The sequence below is a fragment of the Ciconia boyciana genome, chromosome 16 (genome assembly GCF_034638445.1).
Source record: "Ciconia boyciana chromosome 16, ASM3463844v1, whole genome shotgun sequence".
NCBI classification, from domain to species: Eukaryota; Metazoa; Chordata; class Aves; order Ciconiiformes; family Ciconiidae; genus Ciconia; species Ciconia boyciana.
In genome coordinates this window covers 10,579,160-10,604,183 of record NC_132949.1, presented here as the reverse complement: position 1 = coordinate 10,604,183, position 25,024 = coordinate 10,579,160, and the positions used below count along the sequence as shown (strand labels likewise).

At 38.2% G+C, this 25,024-nt stretch overlaps 1 protein-coding gene across 12 annotated transcripts in view; it reads left to right on the top strand.

The window, feature by feature from the left end:
* Positions 1 to 25,024, top strand: part of B3GNTL1 (UDP-GlcNAc:betaGal beta-1,3-N-acetylglucosaminyltransferase like 1) — a 144,474-nt gene that overhangs the window by 48,751 nt on the left and 70,699 nt on the right. For 10 of the 12 annotated variants that reach the window (XM_072880775.1, XM_072880776.1, XM_072880774.1 and 7 more), the window contains exon 7: positions 896 to 988. The exons of the other annotated variants lie outside the window; for them this stretch is intronic. In XM_072880775.1, the coding sequence (XP_072736876.1) occupies positions 896 to 988 (93 nt within the window). The remainder of the gene's footprint in view (positions 1 to 895; positions 989 to 25,024) is intronic. 12 annotated transcript variants of the gene reach the window in all.

The window sequence follows — 25,024 nt, the reverse complement described above, 5'->3', positions numbered from 1 at the left end:
CAGACTTTTTTATTTGTCTGAAACCCATCTGTTTGACTTTGTGTAATTTTGGGGAACTTTGGGACTGCATGGCCAGGATTCATACGATATGTTTTCTTTTGTGTGTCCTAAAGCTTTTTGCTGTTTTCCCCTGCGAACTTTTGGAATCGGTTGTTATGGCTGTGACAGCATTCAGCAGCTTTTGCTTTCCCACTTCATTCTCAGTTTCATCTCTTCCCCCAAAGAATTTTGTCTTTCCCTGATGCTTCACAAAAGAGCCACAAGTTCACCACATACTTAATTGCCCATTCATTTTGCAAGGAGCAAATTGCTTAGTAGTTTCTAATAAAGAAATTTAAATGTAACCACCCACGAGTGCAAGAAGGTAGCAGATTATTAATCATCTTCATATTCAGGAGAAAACAGTACTGTATTCATGAAACACTCTGTCTATTGAATCGGTCTCAGGGAAAGGAGGCAAACTGGTCATCAGGTTGGCAATTGCATTTAAACAGGTTTTAATGTTTCTGAGAGAAACCAGACTCTACAAGTCGACAGACCTCTGCTTAGCAGTGCTAAACTAAATGTGCTCATACACTTTGACATGCTTCATTTAGAGCACTGCCAGGCCAGAAAGGTAATACTGAACCCAAGCTATCAAGGAGCAATCTGACTGTCACAGCATTTACATCTGGGAAATTGCAGGGAAATTCTCAGCGTTATTATAATAGAAGTAAGAAAGAGAGAAAGAAGTCATTGCAGTGGACCTGAATATAGTGTACGCTTCAGCAAGACACTAAAAGGACCATGTTTAGCTTTATGCTTATTGTTGTTCTTTTCCTTCTGTGTATTTCCTGGGTATTTAACCTAAAGGAGGAAGGATTTCTTTTTTTTTCTACTTTTGTCCCATATGCAGCCAACAGTCTACCTATGCTGTGCTCAGGAGTCAATCAAGAAAGCCTTGTCACGTTATGTTCCAGTCCTGGAAAACTGTCTGAGAATTATACTGGCAAGTACTCACTCCCCTTGTGATTTGTTCTTTAATTATCTCTGTTTCCACTCTTCCGCTTTTACTGATCATGAAGAGTAGCATTGCTAATGAGTACTGCAGACAGGCCAATGGCAGTGCATCTATGCATCTCCATTTTTCTTTACTTCTCTTCCTTTTTAGCCAGGCATGGTGACAATCTAAAATTGTAGTGTGGTCATGTCCCTAGAGTTTTATCCATATCTTTCATATTCACACACTTCTATAAAAATAAATTAATATATAAATAAATCTGTGATTGTGAAATTAAAATGAAGTAGAAACTGTTAGATTCAAATGCTTGACAGTCTTAGAACCCCCAATGACTCTCTTGAAAGAGCAGGAAAGTTGAGTTTTCAAGTGATAGTGTTGCTGTTCTGTCCCCAAATGTATTTTTTATTTTAACTGAAACTCTAGTAATGTTAAATGTGTCCATTGGTATATCTGCATCCTCACTTCTTCAAGAGTAAGATGTTTGAGTTGAGGTTTGTTGTACTTGGCATGAATCAAGCACTCAGAGGAATCACAGCTACCTCTCATGGAGGTAGCTACTACAGATCCCACACCAGTGGACTGTTGCTCCATTTACCTACAATATTTGAAAATGATGTGTTATCTCAACTGCCAACATTTATTCAGCCACCTGATTTTAGAATGTAACAGTCAGCAATACTAGCTTTTCCTACCTACCTTGAATTCCATTTTAATGGCATGTTTCAGAAGAATGTAAATCTTGACCTATGAGCAAAACAGGTTCTCTCTTAATCTCCGTGTCAGATTACACGTGTTTAAAAATAAAAAAACAAACCCAACAGCCTTTGGAGTCAGTAGGAGAGATTTTTGTGTGTGTGTGTGTCATAAAATTATTCATAGATCTGCAGAGCAGATGTTGACAATTACAGAGGGAACAGAGGCCGGTCTGTGGTCAGCCAGCAAGCTCCATTTCACGTGGGTAGATCAAGGCTCAAGGCAGCAACTATTTCCTGTCAGCACGCTGGGCGTCAGCGATAGTTTTTGTGGGCTATAGCCCAGTTCAGTTATACAAAGTCACTTTTGTGAGGCCTTGGTTCTCTCTCTCAGCTGAAAGAACAATGGTACTAGAAGGCTCAGTGTTCTGCTTTGTAAGATCTGTGTCTGTTGATACAAAATTATGGGTTAAAAACTTCTTATGGATTTTGTGTTTCTTTGCTAGATATTTGCTGCCTCATTTTAGAAAGTGTAGAACAGCTGACCCTTTCATTTCCTGCAGTAATTGCCAGTGTAATTGCCATTTCACATTTTAATTGTTTTAGCTTGAACCATATCCCCCCCAAATTTTAATGTATTTTTATTCAATAACTTAAATGGTAGCTATTTTCTGCAAATTGAAAATGATGAATTGTTATCCTTTTGCCTTCAGAGCATTTTTCTTTAAAATTCTCATGGTTGCAGGTGACCTGGGGCATCTCCTCTGTTGACAATGCTGCTTGGCGTGCTAGTATAAATAGGCATTTCCCAGTAGTTAAAAGAATTTTAACTAGAGCTCATTTTATCTCAAACAGAATGGGGTTGTTGAAGTAATGATGATGATGCCATATCCAGTGAATTCCCGTTTTCCTCTTTGTTGGTAGAGCTGTATAAATAACCATGTATTAATGAGGGAAAATTAATAAATTTTTCTTCTGCAGATAAATAATTTTGATCTTCAAGTCTAACAGGTATACGTAGTGATGGAGGAAGCATCCCTTGCCCTTTTGGAGACCATGGGAAGGGGAGAATGAACAAAAATATAGCTTAGTGGAAGGAGAAGAAACTTTGTGGGCCTGGTTGCTATTCAGGATCAGAAAGATGGTTTCTAGAATTGGAAACGGAAAAAATTTTCTGGTGTTCTGCCATATTTTAAATTCACTCTTTCATGGCTTTTATAATAAAGCCGTAGCCATGGAATGTGAGCACATTAATGTCAAGTTCTAATGACTGGGTCTGTCACCTCGTTGTTTTATACAATAGAGGATGCTATTGAACACAAATAGAGCATTGATAAAATGACAAAAGCAAAGCATAAAAATATTTTTGAAATGGCTGAAACAGTGTCTGTAGTAAATACATTTTTTGTTATTGAGAAACAAATTATTTTCTGTCTGACTGAGGATAGCACGCATTTGACTGTTTAGTGAGAGAAGGGTCCCCATGATAAGAATCTACCATGTTCTGTGTGTGACTCAAATCTTAGGTTGCTTGGGCTTTTTTTTATCAAGTAGGTGATGTGAATAATTTTAGAATAAAGAGGAAGGAAGAAATTACATGCCTCAGTAGCAAGCATGTTTTCTCTAATACTCTAGTTTCAAGTTCTCTATTAAGGATAGGTGAAGTCCAAAGTCTCCTTTTATAGTAGGATACCAGGTGCAAGCAGCTAGACATAGAACACAATTCAATTTTCTCTTCAGTGAAAATGATAACATAGCTTGAGTCTTAATGGCAAACTGCTATTGCTGTGGCAGGGCTTGTGCTGATTTGTTAGGAATAAAACATAAGCAATGCTTATACATATAAATTTTTAGTATGAAAGAGGCCAATGCATCTGCTGTGTGAATGGAAGTGCTGTACAGCCACATGGCAGCAGCTGGGTCACATACCAGTGAAGGAGAACCTCACCCATCAGCAGTAGCTAGGGGAGTAACAGTCTTAGCCCTGCCAAGGCAGGACAATTATGTATTAGTAATGACAGTTTCCTGTAACACTACTGTATAAATATAAAGATATCTGTGCCAGACCACGTATTTAGAATGTGTCATGCTGAGGTATTTACCTGCAAATTAACTGAAAACTGTCCGTTGTTTCATATGGATAATGTATAGATAGCCAAATGTGATGCCAAATTGTGTAATGTAATACCTGATTCTGTGTTTGGTGACTGGTGAATATGGAAATTAAGGTAGTATTTAGCTACAAACATGTTGAAAATGGTAGCTGTTACTTTTTTTAAATGTAGCATGAATTATGAGATTACAATATCATCTACTTTCTCTAGATTAATTTCTAAGCTGTGCCATATAGAATATTATATTGATGGGCAGTAGTAACATGGGGAGGTGGGGATATTAACAAGGGGAAGTTGGAGGGGATAGGTTTTTGTTTTTCTGCTGAGACCAGGAAGCAAACCATTGGAGAGCTTAAAAGTAGGGACCAAGGTTTTTTACTCCAGGCTACTGAATTTTTTAACTGATAGAACTTTTTTTACTTGCTCTTAACACATAGATTTGAGTGTCCCCATTTAGATGGGGTCAGCTTTCTTTGAATTATATAACTGTGATTTGGAATCTCAGAATAGTAAACTAAATGCCCTATTTTTTTTCTCTGACATCTCAGAGTCTGTTACAATTGGTAAGTTAAGTGTCAGTGTTGATACATATATTTTGCAATATAGATGGTGCATTTAAAAGTATTAAAAATCCTGAATGAAGGCAAACACTTAATAGTTACTTAGCTTCATTTGTGCCAGCCCAGGAGTCTTAAAGATTCAGAAAATAAATATATTTGTATACAATGGTGAGAACTTCAGCAAAAGGACTGTTAAGGTGCTAGGACTGCTGGTTGTTGATTTACATGGTTAGGTTTAAAGTTTGTAGGAAGAGAAAGAGAATTTGTGTTTGGGGGGCAGGGGATGCTTCTGGTTTTTTGAGGTGGGGCTAATATTGTTTAGTTGGGAGGGGGGCATTCTTTGTGTTTTTAATATTGACTCAATGTATATTTGCTGGTCAAGTCAGAAGCTTTCCAAAGTTACAATTACAAGCTAAAATAGTTATTTTGCAGGAAGGCAGACATGTTCAGTCTTTGTGACACTAAGACTTTCTGTTGTTGTTTGTAGAACTTTTGATGAATAGCCTGAAGTGCAATCTTTTCTCAGTTTTGACCTTTTACCAGAGAGCTCTATAACCGCAAATAATAAATTCTACAAGGAAATAAACTTATTTCTAAAACCATTATGTATTTCTGCTACTGCTTCACATATTCTGAAGGCTGTTTGAATTTCCATTCAGTATTTGTTTGATATATTTGGTTAATTTTTTCCTGGTAAATTTGGTGATTGTAAAAATGTTACCTGTCACTGACATCAGCAAACCAAAAATGTTTTGTAGTAATATTTTTACTGTCTGTTTATAATGATAATAAAAATAACAGGGTTTGGCTTCTACATATGCTTTTATAACTTCTGTCAAACCTCTTTTTAAAGCAAAAAGTTGTTGTTTGTACATTACGTGTGTGAAAACTCAACATCTGCTTCACTGACTATGCCAGTTGCTCACACATAATTATGCAAAGAAAAGTAGCTTATGTACCTTCTGCAAAACCAGACCCTTATTCAGGAACAGTTTCCATAATTGTCTTCTAAAATGTATTTTCATTATGCCTCTCTGAATTTGAGATACTTTACCAAGGAATTATGCCACCAGTCCTCCAATAAACTATAATAATTATCATCTGGGAAAAACAGAATATTAACAAGACTGTGCTACAGGTAGGTAGTTCTTTGAGAGATAGAGCAACGTAATTTTATCAGAATCTGAGTTTTAAGGGAGTTGTACAGACAAGTCTGAAAACATAACCGAAGAATATTCAGTCATTATTTCAGCTTCCTGTAGCTCTGAAAGGCATGAATTACCTCATTAATCTTAGTGCAGAGCTTTGTGGGGGGAAGGAGGATGGGGGAATCATTCTAACAATACTTGAAAAAATTATTCCACTTCTGCTTAAAGCAAGGATGTTGTGGCTTTAGCTATAATCATGAATAGGCTGTGGAATTGTCTTAGCATGCTATGTTGGGCAAATGTGTATTTCTACTGGCATTAAATGGTGTTAAATATTTACTCTTATTTCAGGACTTCTAGTTGTGAGGAATTTACAAATAATGAGAGCTCTGGATTATACATATGTCCAGATATAGCCTGTGTATGCAAATCATGTGCCATCTTACAGTGTTTTTACATACACATCAACTGTTTTAAGTTTGTGTATCTTTTGACCAGAACTTTTAAGTTTGTTGCTGTTCATTCATTTTAAAATATTGCATTTAGGAAAAATGTTTGTTCTTAATGTTTTGGGGCACTGCTACAGGGCTAGCACTATTAATTTCAAATACAGTCTTGATAGATATGCATATATTAATGTGAAAACTTGATGCATTTTAATTTTTTTACATTTAGAAAAGAAAATAGGTAAATGTCAGTTTTACACCTTATTTTTGTAATTTATCTCAAGAACTGCTACTTGTGCTTTGCTGTTATTTTTTTCCTGCTTTAGCAGGTTTGAAGCTTCTGAATCTGATCTTTTAAGTGGATATGTGTAGATTTTTATGGAAATTTGTATGTCCACAGCTGCTAGAAAATGGGGGAGTATGTGCCTGTGAAAGATGACAGATTGCCAAATAAGCCTACCAAGCTGAGGTCTGGAAAAAACAGGAATTTCCGAGCAGGCTAGAGGTTTATCAAAGAGGAAGAAAGCAAGCCAATTTGGGTACTTTGCGCAGCTGTTTCAACTGAGATATTTCATCCATGTGATACTATATAATAATTCGATGCCAAAAGTAATACATAAACATTATTTTTTTTTAATTTGAATCAGTGGCATACATAAAATCGGTTTCATATGGTCAAAAGCTTCTGCATTTTAAAATAAAATAACCAAAAGTTTGGCTCATCTTGCATTTGCAAAATACTGCAGCTAAGTAAAAACTACATTTTCTGAATTATCCAGTAAACATGAGACTTCTCTGATCATAAATCAGAAGAACTGACACTTTTCTGCCTTTCTAACTGCAAGAAGTTTTTTTATTTGCTAACAACGCACATAATAAAAATCTTACTTTGAATTGAAAGGTGATGTTTTTAGCTTCTTTCACAAATTAAATAGCCGTGCTAAGTGAAAATGTATTTTCTTAGGCATAGGTAAGCAGATGCTGCTTTTGTATAACCGTGACTGTACGTCTCTAGCTCTTGATTTCCACCATCAGAAATGTATAAGGAACGTTCAGTAACATACAGGATGCTCATACTCCAGTGAACTGGATGTGAGTACTCCAGTTCATGTGTTTGGAGATACCTAATGACAAAGAGAATGCATTCACTAGGTAGAAGTGCAACTGATGCCAAACAGCTGTGAATCATCTGTATTCTGTTATGGAAGAATTGAGAACCTTTAAGCCTGAATTGAAGAAAGAGTTTGTTTGTTTGTTTGTTTTAGCACAAAACTGACTGTTTAACCCTTTCTCTCCACTCCCAACTGCATTTGTTCAGCTAGTTATCCTTAGATTAATAAATAATTCTTTTGGCTGCCAGTCCCTCTTAAAGCCCATCAGATTATGTCTCATTAGAAGTCAGTAAAAACAAAGTGTCAATTTTAAAGTAGGATCCTGTTTTGTCCTTGTTAAGGTCACTTGACATGAAGTGCCCGTAAGTAGCTGACCTTCACACCTACCCATATAAACAACTTAAGTAATATGCACTGCTTTTGCACGTATAATGCCATTGGACTTTTAGTCCTTAGATACCCAGAGATATCCTGCTGTTGTTCAGTCTCCATCACTTTCACAGCCTCTGCTGCTGCCTCTTTAACATTTGCAGTCTATTTTGTCTGTTGTTTTTCCTCCTCTAGCAGACGATTTCTTTGTATCCCCTGGGTTCATCCACTTTTCCTCTGCATCAACCACCCACCCTGCCAGCATTCTCTGCTCTGTCAATAAAGGCATAATTTGGAACACAGTTAGACAACAAAATGCCTCTTTTTCCTTAGCCTTTGATTGTTTTCAATCATAAAAGAGTAGTTTTAAACCTAAATACTTCTACCTTTCTCATCAAACATGAATGGCTTTCCCTCTCTCACCCTGACAGCTTTTTTATGCAGTTGCAAGGTCCAGCAATCTTTTTGCAGAACTCAGCGTGTTGTTTCAAATCTAACGCACGAGTGTTCTCCACAGACACACAGAGCATTCTTAGATGCTTGCTGTGAAAGCCTCCGAGCATATCACAATTTAATAGAATGGTTTGCTATGTCCACCGGACAGCGAGACTACTAGATGCCAGGAATGGGATAAGAAATGCTGTGCATGTGGAAGGTTTTTTGTTTTTTTTTGTTTGTTTGTTTGGTTTTTTTTTTTTTTCCAGAGAATCAGTAGAAAGGAAAGGACTGGGAAGCTTACTGAGGACTGTAGTTTTGAAAGTTGTCTTGAGAGATATGGGAGGAAATAATCTGAAACAAGAGAAGGGAGTTCAAGAAAGGTAATTTGTATGCAAAAGACCAAGAGGAGAAGGCAAAATTAACAATACTGGTTTGTCTACCTTGGAAACAGAAATTGCCAAATCTTTTCCAATGTCTTAGGGGTTTGTTTGCCATGGCTTAGTGTGAATTTAGTAAACCATCAGAAGAGGTATATAAGCACTCAGAAATTGGTTGTAATGGTAAAAAATCATTGATCAAAAATGCCATTTGTTGGAACAAAATAAACTGTGTGACTGTTTCTGGATTATCTTCCTGCTCTTGCTTAACAAGTCTGACACTAAAACTGCTGTTCTGTCCTTTGTGAATTGAAGCATGAAGATTCAGTGAGTGTGTTTGGGCATGAGCTTCTTACATGTTTGGATCAAAGGGACTGATGTATGAAAGACTCACTGACTTACTGTCACTATGGCAGTTTGTGTTTGTTTGCAGTTTGGAATTCTGTATAGGCAACATTGTTATTAACTTATTATTGACGTTGAACAAAGGATTACTTATTTTTTTCTTTTTTAATCTGAACCAAAGCTTTGTGGGTTTTGATGGCGTTTTTTATGAATGCAAACATATTAAGATAAGGTTATTAAGTGTTTTGCCTACTTTTTAGGCTTTTCTTCCTTTAAGTTACAAATTAGTGTTGTCTCTGTCCTTATGGCAGAACCAGTCTTTGACAAATATCATGGAAGAACTGGAGTTTTTTGTTTGTGTTTTAAAGCATGCATTCTAGTAGCTTAATTTAAGATTATTATGCAGCTTAGAAGCCAATAGGTTTAGGTTTTATTTGACATTTTCTTTGCTGAAAGGGCAGTTATAGCAATATGATTGTATTTTGTATGTTAAACATTTTAGGAAGTGCTATCGCTTGCTCATTTATTCTTAATTTAAACAAGCGGTAGCATCTTTAAGGTAGGCATTTAAAGAGAGACATGCTTTTTTGCATCTTTTAGATCCACTGCAGGATTGGGTATAAAGCAGTTCTTTTTGTACATCAAAATCAAAGAAAATGCATAATGCTACACAGTTGTAACAATCCTGTCAGTTGTTTGAGAGAATTTTAGAGAAGACATTCCACAATTTAAGGTGGTAATGATATGACAGCAGCTAAAAGTGCTTATTTCCTTGGTGGTATGCTATAAAATAATCAAAGCATCATTTTGACTTATTTAATGGGATCAGGTTTTAAAAACCTACCAAAAAATCTAGTATTGTCTAAGTAGATGAAGAAAAACAAAGAGTTCTTGAGGTTGTGCTGTAAACAAGCACATGCTTCATAAGTAATAAATAAGAGTCCAACAAATTCAACATATGGCAGAGAACATTAAAAAAAAAAAAAAACAAAAAACCACCAACTACTTTTGCTAGAAAAGCCAAGCAGTCCCATCACCTTATACTACTACAGAATTCCACCCTACTGTTCCTTTCCACCTGCTATGAAAACACACCATGCTATGTTTTGCAGAAAAAGACCTGTTTCACTTCACTCTGCTGGATGCCACATTTAACAGAGGTTTTAGAAGGTTTTTCATCAAGAAATGTATTTAAGCCAATGCTTTTTTTTCTTGCAGGGTAGAGTTTTAGTTCCATTAAGTCAGTGTCTGTGTTTCAACAGACTCTAGGGCACCCTGATTTTAGCCTTCGTACCACAGACATCATCACATGCCATGAGAGGTTACAATTACACTTATTTAAGAAAAAAAAGAGGAAAAAAAGAAAAACATTATTATGATTTGTACAGAGCCAAGATACATTCTGTTGATTGCTTGTGGTCTTTAGAGAACCGTACGCAGGTCAGGGTATTTCTGGGTCAGTGATTTTTCTATTTTGATGGTGGAGGTGTATAGATATATGCTCCAGTGCTTTTATATTGTGTTTCCTTCTGTTTCCTTATAAGCCTTTGAGAAAGAAGCTGAGGGAATGTTTGGATAGAAGGCTGGAACTTTTATGTGGAGTTGACATAGTTAGGGCACTATAATAATGACTGTTGATAGACAACTCCCTGAAAAGGAAATGAAAATGATGTTTATAAAACAACACAATGTGTATTGCCAGAAGAATTAAGTGAGAGTGAGAGGCGGTGTGCAAGAAGATGAGGTAACCACAAGCAAATGTGCTTCTCTCTTTTTGTCACTGGGCTTTTCTGTCTTGTGTATTCTCTTTAAGCAATAATGGCAAAATGAGGTGATGTTTATATTTTTCTGCCTTGGTGGGGAATTATGGGTGAATTCCAGTTTGTACTGTGCAGGTTGTGTCTGGCTCTCTGAAGTTTGGTTTAAAATGTGTCACTGCTAGGCATTTTATTGAAGCAGATTATTTTTTTTGGTGAGAGCAGTTGTCACTGTATCCTGAGAGACCTATAGTGTTCTTGATCTCTTCTTTCCCCCCTGTGATGCCCTGCAAATTCTTTCCTCTGTTTCTGGCTTTTCATTTTATTTTTATTTAATCTTCTCATAAAAGACATTAAAAGGAGGGAGAACATGCATTCCATTTGTTAACAAGTTTGTTCCTCTTCAGATGTGCAATTCTCGAAAGCACAGAAATTCTAATTTAAACAAACCTTAATGCAGGAAAGAGACTTAAAAATGAGGGAAAATATGACTGGAAGACCTGAACGTGAATATATAAAAAGCCCATCAAATTTTTCAGACATAATGGAATCAGATTGCAAGATGCGATGAGAAAATAGCCACTATGAACTGAGGCTGTCAGTTGCTGGGAGAGATTTTGTTACAGAAGAATAACCTAGGAGGACATAAAGAAAAAGCAGAACTGAAAGTACAGATATAGTAAAAGAAAAAATAAATTTCCAATGAGTTCATAATCCCAATCAACATACGGTTTTTATGGTTTACAGTTTCTAAAAATGACAACATATCACTATTTGATTGTTACGAGTTGACATGTTGCCAGAATGGTATGATTTTATGCCTGGTACTTAAGAGTATCTGTCATATAATAGTCTTGTGAACTATGATATCAGAAAAGGCTAAATGCTGCTTAAAAGAAAACTAAACTCAGACCTCTACCAGGTACTACTGAATTACAGCAGAATGGAAACATGACGAAGAACTTGAAACTAAGACTGTTACCACCACAAAAGCTGTTTAATTAAAAAAAACCCCAAAACAACCCAACAAAAAAGCCTAGACCACCTGTCACTGAGTGATGTGCAGAAGTTCATACTCGGAATTGATGCAAAAATGCAAAAAACCCCAAACAACCAAACCACCAAAACCCCAACCCTGTGGGGATTTATATATGTATTCTGTGTTCAGAAAAGATCACAAATTAAAATCCACGTAGCCACCATACTCAGTACATATAGTGGTAAAGCATAGTACAGAAGATGGTTGTATTTTATATAGTCTCTTTGCCCCATGCAGAGGTTATTAAACAGGAGTAGAACTGAAGAAGGCAAAGATATACCTGCAATGTTTGCCAGTGAAGGACAAGGAAAAAAGAGGGACTGTGAGTTTCCAGGTTCAGAAACAGAACAGTGAGAGCTCAGCGTATCAGCAGTGTCAGTTGGAGTGAGCTGAGCTGAGCAATATGGAAATTAAAACCCGGGAGATGCTTTGGAAATCTATAGGGAAAAACAGGCCAAGAAGCAAGGTCTGTGGAAGTAGGCTGAGCTTCTTAAAAGTTTAAACTGATTAAGGTTGTTGGCATTGCCACTGTCTCCACTGAACCAGCACTGAGTTCCTGTGACTGTGTTACTGAACCGACAATATTAGTAACACCTACAGAGGCATGTGGCACAAGCATGTCCCCTGCTTGTTCACACTTTGTCTATATGGCCTAATGTTTGTTTATATTAAAAAGTAATTTCATTTACAAAAGCTAACACAGAAATGTCATTAATCATTGTTCAGGGTACTATTTAGGAATACAGTATCTATTTGCATGCATTAAGGAGCATTTACAGGAATGAAAGCAGTTTGGTTCTCTGTCCAGGCTGTTATGTATTTCTTCTAGTACACAAAAACTAAATGTTCTTCAGCTCTGTTTTGTTTGCATAGACTGCAGCCTCATCTTTCTGGATATAGGTAACAGTCCTCTTGCTGTCAGATACTGTCCTGCACCTTGTTTTACAAGCCTTTATTTCTGAATACATGGCATCTCCTTCTTTTTCTGTTATAATCAGTACACTTATTTCTGAGTTGATCTTTCAATTGAACATAATCCTCCTGCTTTCAAAATGGTCACTCTCTTGTCCCTGTTTACAATATTGTTCATCCCTTATCCCATGTGTTGGATGGTGGTACAGTCCTTTCAAATGCTTTTTTTGTTGTTGCTATCCTTCTACCTTGGGAATCTTCAAGGAATTCAAGGAAGTGCAGTAGAAATGGTGGATCTATTTTGTGTTTTGTGTAGCTTGTCACTTCCTGATTGGTAAAATACTAATGCAAAAGAATGCGTTAGTTTCACATATATCAAAGCAGTTATGAACCAAAAGTTTCCTAACGTCAATTAGAACTCTTAAGATGCTCATACAGAATAGCTATGTTATCATACCTACAACTTAGCTTCAAAATCATCCTTCTGTGTGTGTGTGGTTTTGTTCCTTTAAATCTCTGAATCACTTTCCTTGAGTTCTGTGGGTCAGAAAGTAAATGGGCTTTCCTGTGTTCAGAGAGATCCAAGTTTCTAACTACATGTAAAAATAAAATTTGAGGCATCTTTCAACTACTTTGAGTAAAGTTTACTTGTATTTTTATCCTTTTAGAAAATAGCCTGGAATAGGACATTTTGGCAGAGAAGGGTTTAAACCTAAAGGAAATTTGTATCCTTACCTATAAGTATTTGATCAAGTTGTTTGTCATCTAGAGCTAAATTCTTTTATGCAGATCATAATTTAAAATATAACCTAAATGAATAGTTTGTTAGAATATAACATTTTATTTTTTTCTTCAGTTTCTTCAGTTCTTTAGTTCAGTTGAGTGGGGGATGATGTTCACGGGAGGTGGAATCATACCCTTTAGCAACACAAGAGAAGAATAGTGCTTACAATTTAATAGTTATATAAATATTCACCATGCATCCTTATGGTCTTGTTCTTTGGCTTTCTCATGTCAGATCCCTGCATTTCAGTGTCAAAGAAATGTTAGCAAACATCAGCTACATTCCGTTGTATGGTTGATTTATATTTCACATCATGGCCAAAGTAAAGAATGAACTGAAACCAGAATCCAGTGCCATCTAGACTTTGGATGTGGTTCTCGGATTGGAGATCCGTGGTGCCAAAAAAAAAAAAAAAAAAAAAAAAAGAAATCTTGCAATAAATTAAAAACCACACTCTATAATTCACTAGCTATTGTGTGATTATACAGAAGCTGGCTGGACACTTATAGTGGGAAAAGCCAACAAGAATTTTTCCTTGTGAGATCTTTCCAAATGCTTCCTTCAGCTGCTGCTGTAACAATAAATAAACATAAGACAATAAAAGACAAGGATAAAATAATTGCGCCTAAATCCCTTAATTACAAGATTTATAAAACCAGGTAAGTCTGTTCAGAAGAGAAGGATCTGAAAAAATCCTTTACTTTTTAGTAGAAGTGCTGTATAATATGTGTAAGATAATCAGGTTTGGAAAGAATGAAATGTAATCTCTTACTGAGAAATGTATGTGATAAATCTTCAGAAAATAGTAAGCTACTGTACATAGGAAGAGTACAGTCTGTGCTTTCAGGGCATTTCCCAAGATAAATTTACCTCATGAATAAGGCCTTTAGTTGTTAACTGTTGAAAGGAATCTAAAATAGAAGACACATAGGGTTTTCCAAGTTGAAAACTACATCAGGGAGTTCATTATTATGCACGCACATGAGATCAGCTGTTCTATGGTTTAGTACTTGTGTCAGCATTTTTTGTATAGTAATGTTTATTCTTAATTCTCAGGTGCAGAAACTTAAAACAAATCTAAAGACGTGGTGAGTTTTAACACCAGAGGAAAGTGGTTCTTTTTTCTTTTTTTTTTTCCTGGTAAAGTGAACAGTCGGCCTTATTCTACTACTGTCTCAGAAAAAAAGAATAAAAAACAGTATATGAACATGGTTATCAGTAGTAAATGGTGGCCACCTTTTGGCCACAGTACTAATTATGAACCAGATTAAGAATGTATTTCTGGTATTGACATCAAACCAGTTACCTTACAGTATACAGTGAATCATGAAGTGTGCACAAGAATTTTGTTTGAAGATGATCTATTCTTTGCTGTCCAACAGAAAATAAATACTAGCAGTTGAAGAATGGTTAAGTGACTCATTCAGGTGGGGGAAAAAAGCTAATGACTGTATGGCTTTCTTAACTTTGCACAGAAGTGACTGAATGTAACCGTTTTTATTTCTTACATTATAAACTAGCTGTTATTTCACTACTTTAGGCTCCAAGAAAAAAAGAACAATGCATGTGGCTGAGCTAGAGCTCAATCTGGCTACTGCCATAAAAGACAACAAAAAATACTTCTTCAAATACATTAGCAGCAAAAAGAGAGCTAAGGAGAATCTCCAGCCTCTAGTAGACAGGAGAGGGAACACAGTGACAAAGGATGAGGAAAAGGCTGAGGTACTTAATGCTTTCTTTGCCTCAGTCTGTAATAGTAGGGCCAATTGTTCTCTGGGTACCTAGCCCCCCGAGTCGGAAGATAGGGAGAGGGACCAGAATGGAGCCCCCATAATTCAGGGCAAAATGGTTAGTGACCTGCTGCACCACTTAGACATTCACAAGTCTATGGGGCGTGATGAGATCCACCTGAGAGTACTGAAGGAACTGGCAGAAGCGCTCACCAAGCCCCTTTCCATCATTTACCAGCAGTCCTGGATAACTGGGGGGGTCCCAGTTGACTGGTGATTAGCGAATGTGACGCCCATCTTCAAGAAGCGCCGGAAGGAGGACCTGGGGAACTACAGGCCTGTCAGTCTGCCCTCAGTACCGGGGAAGCTGATGGAGCAGATCATCTTGAGTGCCATCACATGGCATGTAGAGGATAACCAAGGGATCAAGCCCAGCCAGCATGGATTTAGGAAAGGCAGGTCCTGCTTGACCAACCTGATCTCCTTCTACAACAAGGCAATCCGCCTAATGGATGACGGGAAGGCCGTGGATGTTGTCCATCTTGACAACAAGCCTTTGACACAGTTTCCCACAGCATTCTCCTGGAGAAACTGACTGCTCATGGTTTGGACGGGTGTACTCTTTGCTGGGTAAAGAACTGGCTGGATGGCCGGGCCCAAAGAGTCATGGTGAATGGAGTTTACTCCAGTTGGTGGCTGGTCACAAGTGGTGTCCCCCAGGGCTCTGTGTTGGGGCCAGTTCTGTTTAATATCTTTATCAATGATCTGGATGAAGGGATCGAGTGCACCCTCAGTCAGTTTGCAGATGACACCAAATTGGGCGGGAGTGTTGATCTGCTTGAGGGGAGGAAGGCTCTGCAGAGGGACCTGGACAGGCTGGATTGATGGGCTGGGGCCAATTGTATGGGGTTCAACAAGGCTCGGTGCAAGGTTCTGCACTTGGGCCACAACAACCCCATGCAACGCTACAGGCTTGGGGAAGAGGGGCTGGAAAGCTGCCCGGCAGAGAAGGACCTGGGGGTGTTGGTTGACAGCCGCCTGAATATGAGCCAGCAGTGTGCCTAGGTGGCCAAGAAAGCCAATGGCATCCTGGCTTGTATAAGAAATAGTGTGGCCAGCAGGACTAGGGAAGTGATCGTGCCCCTGTACTCAGCAGTGGTGAGGCCGCACCTGGAATGCTGTGTTCAGTTTTGGGTCCCTCACTACAAGACAGACATGGAAGTGCTCGAGCGTGTCCAAAGAAGAGCAGCAAAGCTGGTGAAGGGTCTAGAGCACAAGTCTTATGAGGAGCGGCTGAGGGAACTGGGGTTGTTTAGTCTGGAGAAAAGGAGGCTGAGGGGAGACCTTATCCCTCTCTACAACTACCTGAAAGGAGGTTGTAGTGAGGTGGGGGTCAGTCTCTTCTCCCAGGTAACAAGTGATAGGATGAGAGGAAACGGCCTCAAGTTGTGCCAGGGGAGGTTTAGATTGGATATTAGAAAATTTTACTTCACCAGAAGGGTTGTCAAGCATTGGAACAGGCTGCCCAGGGAAGTGGTTGAGTCACCATCCCTGGAAGTATTTAAAAGTTGTTTGGATGAGGTGCTTATGGACATGGTATAGTGGTGGTCTTGGTAGTGTTAGGTTTACGGTTGGACTTGATGATCTTAAAGGTCTTTTCCAACCTATATGATTCTGTGGTTCTGTATTTGAGTAAAGTACTTGTTTGTGTAATTGGGAAAAAAACAGAAAATGTTTTCAGCTCATTGTCAAAACCCCTATGTCTGGCATAAACTTTTTTAAAAAATGCATTGTTTTCATTTAAAACCCATTATTATTCTCATCTCACAGCCTTGAATTGTTGATTTTTCTTTCTTCTATTCAGCTGCTACTTTTTCAAGTATATTTTTCTAATAATTACTGGAGTTACAGCCACTTAAGAGATATTTGGACTGTTCTCTACCCACTAGTAAATTTACTTTCTATATGGACTCACAGATTTCACCTTCATTGTGCACTTCGCTTCAATAGAATGTATTCACTCTTGGAAATGGGAACATACACTCAGAATTGTAATACAAAAGTGCATGACTTAAACCATCACAAGATTGATCTCTAAAAATAGTGAATACTTGATTAAGAAAGGATGCATATTTCTGTCTAATAATTAACCATTTCTTAGATTCTTGATATGCTTCTTTTTTTTTTTTTGTGGCCGTTTCAAGGACTTAACCGTCATTAAAGATCAGTATTGTCTGGCTCATTGGTTTCCAAGAATATCAGGACAAACAAAAGTCTGTCATGATACCATGCCATGATTTAATGTCTTTTTGGGAATGCAACAGGCTCATATCCACCAATGAAGACCATATAAAGGTTTATATGTGTCACTCTCTATTTGGGCTGAAATGTTTGGATTATTTGTCTGAAGTTAGAGTCACTGAATAGCAGCATCTTACATGAGGCAATATGATGTAGTCATTTGCAAAGGTGTAAGAATAGGTTGGATGATACTTGAAGCCCTGGAATAATTAAGAGTGTGGAAACTCACCTCTGTAACATAACGTTAAGCAAAAGTTTATAGAAGAAACATCACAACTCTATCTTTCAAAATTTTGCTTCATTCTATATCTATTATCTAGAATTTCTGAGAACTTTCTTATTGTCACCTAAGTGTTGTAGAAACACATCTGTCTGTTCTGTGAACCTGAAACTACAATGTAATGTAGTCTCTAAAACCAAAACTGCTTTCAAATATGCTTCTGAATGTAGCTAAAACTAGAGCACGAAAATGGTTGGGTTTTTTTATTAACTTTTCTTAAGCTGGAACCGAGCTCCTCCAATCAGCGACGGTGGTAGCACCTCTGGGATAACATATTAAAGAAGGGGGGGAAAAAACCCTAGGCAGTTGCAGCCAGAGGAGTGAGAATATGTGAGAGAAACAACTCTGCAGACACCAAGGTCAGTGAAGAAGGAGAGGGAAGAGGTGGTCCAGACACCAGAGCAGAGATTCCCCTGCAGCCCGTGGTGAAGACCATGGTGAGGCAGGCTGTCCCCCTGCAGCCCATGGAGGTTAATGGTGGAGCAGATACCCACCTGCAGCCCGTGGAGGACCCCACGCCGGAGCAGGTGGATTTGCCAGAAGGAGTCTGTGACTGTGTGGGAAGCCCGTGTGAGAAGCCCATGCTGGAGCAGGCTCCTGGCAGGACCTGTGGACCTGTGGAGAGAGGAGCAGGTTTGCTGGCAGGACTTGTGACCCCGTGGGGGACCCATGCTGGAGTAGTTTGTTCATGAAGGATGGCACCCTGTGGAAGGGACCCACGCTGGAGCAGTCCATGAAGAACTGCAGCCCGTGAGAAGGACTCATGTTGGAGAAGTTCATGGAGGACTGTTCCCTCCCATGTGGGAGGGAACCCACACTGGACCAGGGGAAGAGTGCGAGTAGTCCTCCCCCTGAGGAGGAAGGAGCGTCAGAGGCAATGTGTGAGCTGACTGCAACCCCCGTTCCCCATCCCCCTGCGCTGCTGTGGGGGATGAGGTAGAGAAAATTGGGAGTAAAGCCCAGGAAGAAGGGAGGGGTGGGGGGAAGGTGTTTTAAGATTTGGTTATTTTCTCATTATCTTACTCTGGTTTGATTGGTAATAAATTAAACTACTTTCCCCAAGTCAAGTCTGTTTTCCTCCTGACAGTAATTGGTGAATGATCTCTCCCTGTCCTTATCTCAACCCTCGAGCCTTTCATTATATTTTCTCTCCCCTGTCCAGAAGAGGAGAAGGAGTGATAGAGTGGCTTTGGTGGGCACCTGGCATCCAGCCAGGGTCAACCCACCACATTTTGGCAGGTAAGCCAGCAGTCTGACAGAAAGGTCCTTAGGTAGAGAATCCTGGAGTGCACTCTCACACTGAGTATGTCCATCACCTGTCGTAAGGGACTGGAAAGCTTTGCTTTTGCAACATCTGTAGAGGTGACCTGTAACTGCTTGGTGACTTTCATTTAAGTGAGAGTTTGTCTGTTGCCATTGGAGAATATCTCACCCACCTCTGAGTCAGAAAAACCTGCTGTTTGATTTTTCCATCTGTGTAGTGTTTTCCCTTGTCTATTTTGATGCCTTTTCTGAAGGCCTTCTGTTTTTATCCTTTAATCTGAGCATCATATTCTACGTTCAGGTTTGCATTCTTGATGCTTGTACTGCCTGGCCAAGAGGGAAGTCCTACTGCGATTGCTCTTGAATTTTGAATGAGTCTCAGCTTCAAGATTCATCACTTGCTCAAGCAAGAAACTAGAGCCAACCTAGCCATGGGACAAGCACTGGCTAACCTAATTCCAACCTTGTTATCTTCAAAGACATCTGCCATGGATTTACTCCAGGGAAGTCTGGTAAAGGAGTCTTTGCAGCTAAATATGCATCCTGTTTGGTTGCCAGCCCAGAGACTCTGCTGAGTTTCAGTCTTTCCATGGAAATAAGTGCAAGCCTCTGTGAAAGACCTCCACGTTGAAGGAAAAGTGTCTGAATTAGGAATAGATTAGATCTTTCATCCTTTAAGGACTCCCATACCACTCTGCTGGTGGTGTCCAAGAGGGGAGTATTCTATTCTTTCATTCCCTTTCCCAGTCTGCACAACAGGCTACATTCCTGCAGTTGTTTTTGTGACATCTTTCAACCAGCATTCATGATTGCAGCATTTCCAAATTTCTAGTTTCTGCAAAGCAGAGTAGTCCTGTCTCCTTGTTTTCAGGAGAAATGAAGACTATGATGAGATCTATAGCAAAAGCAAAATTGGGGTTAGAATGAAGACCTCTGCTTTGCCCACTTGGTTGATTTTTATATGTGGGATTAAAAGTTAAATATGATCAGTCTGATCTGGCCTCAAGTATTATACAATTGCCAGATTAGCCCAACTATTTACTTAGAGCACCAGTATGCAGCTGTAGTTGGAAATTTGAAGTAAAAAACATGTGATCCATAAGTCCTTTGCTGTTTACAGCTGAACCAAATGCAGCTTTGATATACAGTATTTTTTCATGTTATGAAGTAGTACTGTGTTTGTAGAGAACTACTGAGAACTGTCCTTACTGTGGAAGCCATCTTCTCAGAAGTCATGGCTCACAGACAGCAGGTAATATTTAATGTTATCAGAAAGTAAGTGGCTGTTACCTCTGTGTATACTACAGAGAAATTAGCATTGTCATGTCTCCAGGTGGTTTTGTATTAGATCCTTTATGATTGTATTGTAGATGCTGTTGCATTACCTACAAAAATTGTGAAAATAAGAAAGGTGAATGTGTAGAAGATTACTAGTTAATAGTGATACTGGAAGTAATAGACAGAAAACATTACAAACTGTCTTTTATTTTTACACAATTGTAAAGCAAAGTTGTGTGTGTTCATTTCTGTCCTTTGTTAGTCTAAACAAAGCAGCAATGACATTTTTATTTTTTAATGAAGCATCATTCAGCATAAAGTTTGTCTTACAGTAAATACCTATTGCAGATTGAATTCAGTAAAATCTTGGCTTCTGTATTTAAATGCACTTCACTGTATTTTTAAGCTGTGGTTCTTCGACATTTTAGTTTACATGAGTCCTACCCTCTCTGTCTCCTTTCTTCATGATCCCACCCATTTCCTTGCTGGTACCAGGGTTTAACTGACTTCTTAATGAGCCAATTCAGCTCTTTACAAAGAAAAGAAAAAAAGTTTCCTGTTTGTTTAATATACTGCACTACTTCATCAAGGTGTGGAGGAGCACCTGTGCTGGCACAATGGAGGGAGGAGGCAGAAGCAAGGCAGTTGTTAACTTAGATTGGTATCAAGGTTGCAACCTAAGGTTCCTTAAGAGCTGCTGAGCTTGTCTAAGAACTCATTGTCACCCAAAATTTTTTGCTTGGTAGCAAGCTGAATTGACTTGCTGAGGGTTTAGACAAAGAGCAAGGCTGTAGCAAGGAAAATAGTGGGGAATGTGTGGCCAGGCGGGAAAGAGCAGCAGATCCTCTTCATAACCACAGTGGTGTGCAGTTACGTCAGATCAGCCAGTCTTGCAGAGCTTCATATGCAGCTACATAATGCAGCAGAGCTGATCTCATGGCTTACTGCCACCAAAAAAATCAGCCAAGCTCCTCCCTCTCTCTTCCCCGCACTTCCTTTTTTTTCTCATTTGGTGGTATCCTTTTTTGCCAGCTTAGCAAGCTGAATCAGTTCATCATATAGCTGAAGGAGTGCCAAAACCGATGCAAGGGAGGGGATGGATGTTTAAGGCCAGGAAAGGATGGTGGGCATGGGGAATATGGGCCACATCTTCCCCTTTTGGCTATGGATCAGTGCAGTTGAACTCACGGTGTAGCACTTTCAGTCAAAAGGGAGAGTGGAAACAATCTGACAGAAGTTACTTATTTATCCAAATTTCACTCCCCTTTGACTTGATGAGTAATCAAACTGTCTTAGCACCTCTTCATTGCCTTAATATGTTTTCTTCCTTTCTAATGTCACCAGTCCAGTCACTCTTGCCCTCTAATGTGCTTTTCAGAAGAACTTACGCTTGGCGTAGACGTACATCAAGAAATAGAATAAAACAAGTTTGTGCTTACAATTAGACTTGATCATTGCAGTTTATATGAAGTACTGCCTATGCACATTATTTTTAAGCAAAAATGACAAAGAAAATTTATTACTTGATTCATAGAGTTACGAATATGACTTATGGTAAGTTCTGCTTTTCTTTTAGCATTGTATTACTGATGTGTGGGTGGAGCAGTTGGGTGAAGGGTAATCTCAATGTCTGAAGCATTTTCAGATGAAGACTTAAAAGTCTTATTTATAAAAAAAAGCTTAAACCAAGATAGCATCCTGATTTAAAAGAAAAAAAGCAAACCTGTATGTTTCAGCTTCCTGTTTAAAAAGACAGTCTGTCAAAGCCGAAAGAGGGATTTAGCCGCGGAGGAGCATTGCTGGTGATGGTGACTTTTCTAACAGGCTGTTTATACAGTAAAGTACCAGACAAAAAATTACTGGCAATTGTATATATGTTTCAGAAGAACATAGGGGAATAGGTCTTGTATACCCAGTCTTGTAGAGACAGTAACTGATAAAGTTTTTTAACGTCTTTTTAAAATTTCATAGATACTTTGTAGGTGAACAAAGCCTGTTATGTTACAAAAATCTTAGTTGAGCCTCTGCTTAGATAACAGATTTTTTCTGCGATGACAGCCGTTTTTCTCTAGCTTCACTTTCACAATCACATTTCTATAAAGGCTTTCCAGGAAGATATGAGCATCCCTTTCATAAAGCAAGAGAAGCAGTACAATATATACACAGAATCTTTGTGATCAGGGCAAATGTCTGCTTGCAGTTTTAGCAAATTTAAGGCTTTTTCATAACTGAGACATTGTATTAGGTAGATAGTCATTTAATAAAGCATTTTAACAGTGTTGTGTGTTGATATCAGCCCTCTTTCAGATGTAGCTGGGGCAAATTCAGTTGGCAGTCATAATGCTTCTGAGTTTACAGTATTCTTGCACTATGATCAAAACCTACGTGACATTTCTCTATTGAAAAACTTCAAAGGGATTGTCCAGACAAAGGTTTTTCCTTTTTTTTTCCTCTTTCAGTTTGAGCTGATCCTAGCTTGATGTTAGCTGTAACTCAGAAATTTTCCCATGGGTTTCGTTTCTGGTTCTGTTCATCTTTAACTAGCGAGCATGAAGAAAACACCTCTAAAATGACAGGTATCTTTATTAGTTGCTAGCAAAGATTGCTGCTGATGTAGAGGAAGTATGTATTTTCTTGCAGAATGTAAATTGATCATCTCCATGTTACCAAATTTTGCTAGATTGTCATCTGTAGTCATTTCATTGGTTTATTCACAGGTCATCCAAATACATTCTCTTAATGTTAGTTTTAATCTATTATGTTTATTTCTTACCAGTTCCTAACCCTCATTCTTATTTGGCATAGGAGAATTGAACTGCTCTTTGTTAGGGAATCAGTAGTTACATCTGGAAATTCTAGCAATTACTGTGGTTTCTCCCTTAAGAAAATAAATTGCAGTTCAACTTCAGTTTTTTAAGGGATTGTAGAACATTTATATGTTCAATGTGCTATCCATTAGACTAGTATCTCTTGATTAAAAACAAAAGTGCATGCTTTTGAGAAGCTCTTGGGGAACTTGTAGAGCTAATTTGAGATAAGTATTTGGAAAAAATAGAAGTATTTCATGCAATATAAACAGTCTTATCTAACAAAATGGATTTTCAGAAAATGGAAGTTGGGGATCAAACTCTAATTAACTGAAAGAATCCTTGCCTTCCTAGTCTATGGAATTTTAATTTGCTTGTTTAGAAAGCGTAATGGTGGTTATAGAAGTATACATTTAAAAGCACTTTAAAATCACCAGGGCATCTAAGGAATTTGAGACACCTGTAGGCCTTGAATAATACTAATTGATATCTGTGAAGACTTTATGAAATCCACACAAAAGATAGAATTTTGAGTAGCTAAACCTTTATTTTCAATTCAATACTGACAAGAAGTTGCTGAAGCCTCTCTCCTCCCTCCAGTCTCTCCCCTTTAACCTCTGAATTACTGAACTGGATGGAAATGTATCAATCAATTAAATGTTGCTGTAATCTTCAAGGGCTCTAACAAAAGTTAGAGGTGCACATCTAAGTTTCTTAGAGTTTTTCTGACTTTCTTAGAGCTCTTCAAAAATCAAAAGCAAATTATATTTCTACTTGTATCCAGGGTAGTACGGAGCCCAGTGTTAAGATTAAAAAATAAAAACTGGCTGCAGCAGATGCAATTTTGCACCTGCAAGCACTGGGTATTTTTCAGATCTTTGCATATACATACATAGATACATACATATGCATCGTTTGAGTTACGCAACAAAGGTATGGAATACCAGTGGGTTTATAAGTAGTACTAGGAAAATAAGTATATATAATGTTCTCAGTTGGATAGAATAGCATGAAAGTTAGAAAAAAACATAACAAGAAGTTACGCAGTATAGGTGCTGATATGATGATATTAACGCCCTGACAAGAGAGAATAATTTCAACTAGCAACTTCTATTATAGAAGCTTTAAACATTGACACTGTGTGTGTCATCTCAAACACTGATTATTGGTAAATAGTCTTTGTCATATTTTGGCAGTATGCAAAATAATGCATTTTCCTCTTGTTTATGTGCTGCATGTTTACAGCAGAAGACAAAAATTAGTATGCGGAAATGTGGTTCTTGTTTGCTGTCTTTCTAACAGCATTAAAATCCTTCTGATTATGTTGTGCAGGCAGCAGAATATCAGAATTACTGGACATGTTTATTCCTCTACAGAAACTTTGGGTTGTTCCAGTATATTTCTTTTCTCCTCAATTTTACATATTCCAACCGTTTTTTCTGTGATTGTAGCTGTGTAGAATCCAAAGCCAGGTCTTAAGAATCTGGCTGTTGGGCATTCTGATGTCCTTCTTATGTCTCATTCCCATAAGAAGGAGGATACCTCTTCGTTCGTGGTCTATTAAGCATTGCAGTTGTTAATGTGACAGCTTGACAGGGCTGTTAGCATGAATGCTAGAATGAATGGCTATATTGACTTTCATTGGGCAGTACAGGAAAGTTCTGTATGGATTTTAAAATAGTGATTCATCTTGTAAATACCCTTAGAAGTCTTGTTTGACAATTCTTTGTTTAAATTCTTTAATCTAGGGAATTTGTCCTTACATAAGATTTCCAGCAAAGCTCTTTTCCTACTGGATTCATACAGTTATTTTAATATCATCACAGCTTGCAATGCCTCATTCAGTAATCCTGTATTAAAAGCACTAATAACTTCTTGAAAATGCATTATTCTGCTCTATGCATGAAATTTTTAATTTGAGCTGACTTCTTCAGTTTTGTATTGGGTAAGATAGTGGGGCCAAATCTGATTTCCTTCCAGTAAACTGTGGCAGAGAAATTGGCCAGAATATTTCCTCATTTTTCAGGGTTCCCTCTTTTGGGAATTACAGAGAAAATTAAGAGTGAATTAAGGCAAGATCCATGGCTCCAGGTGAGAAACTTGAGGATTCACTGTATGTGAATCCCAAGGTCAAAGAACTTACCTATCAGAAAATGTGGTAAACTGCCATAGGTGGTCAAGGGAAGAAAATTACTTTGATATGTTAGCAGTGCTGTTGATCTGAGATTGATTTAGGCTCTCTCCCAGGCTCCTGACCAGGGGGTCATGTCTT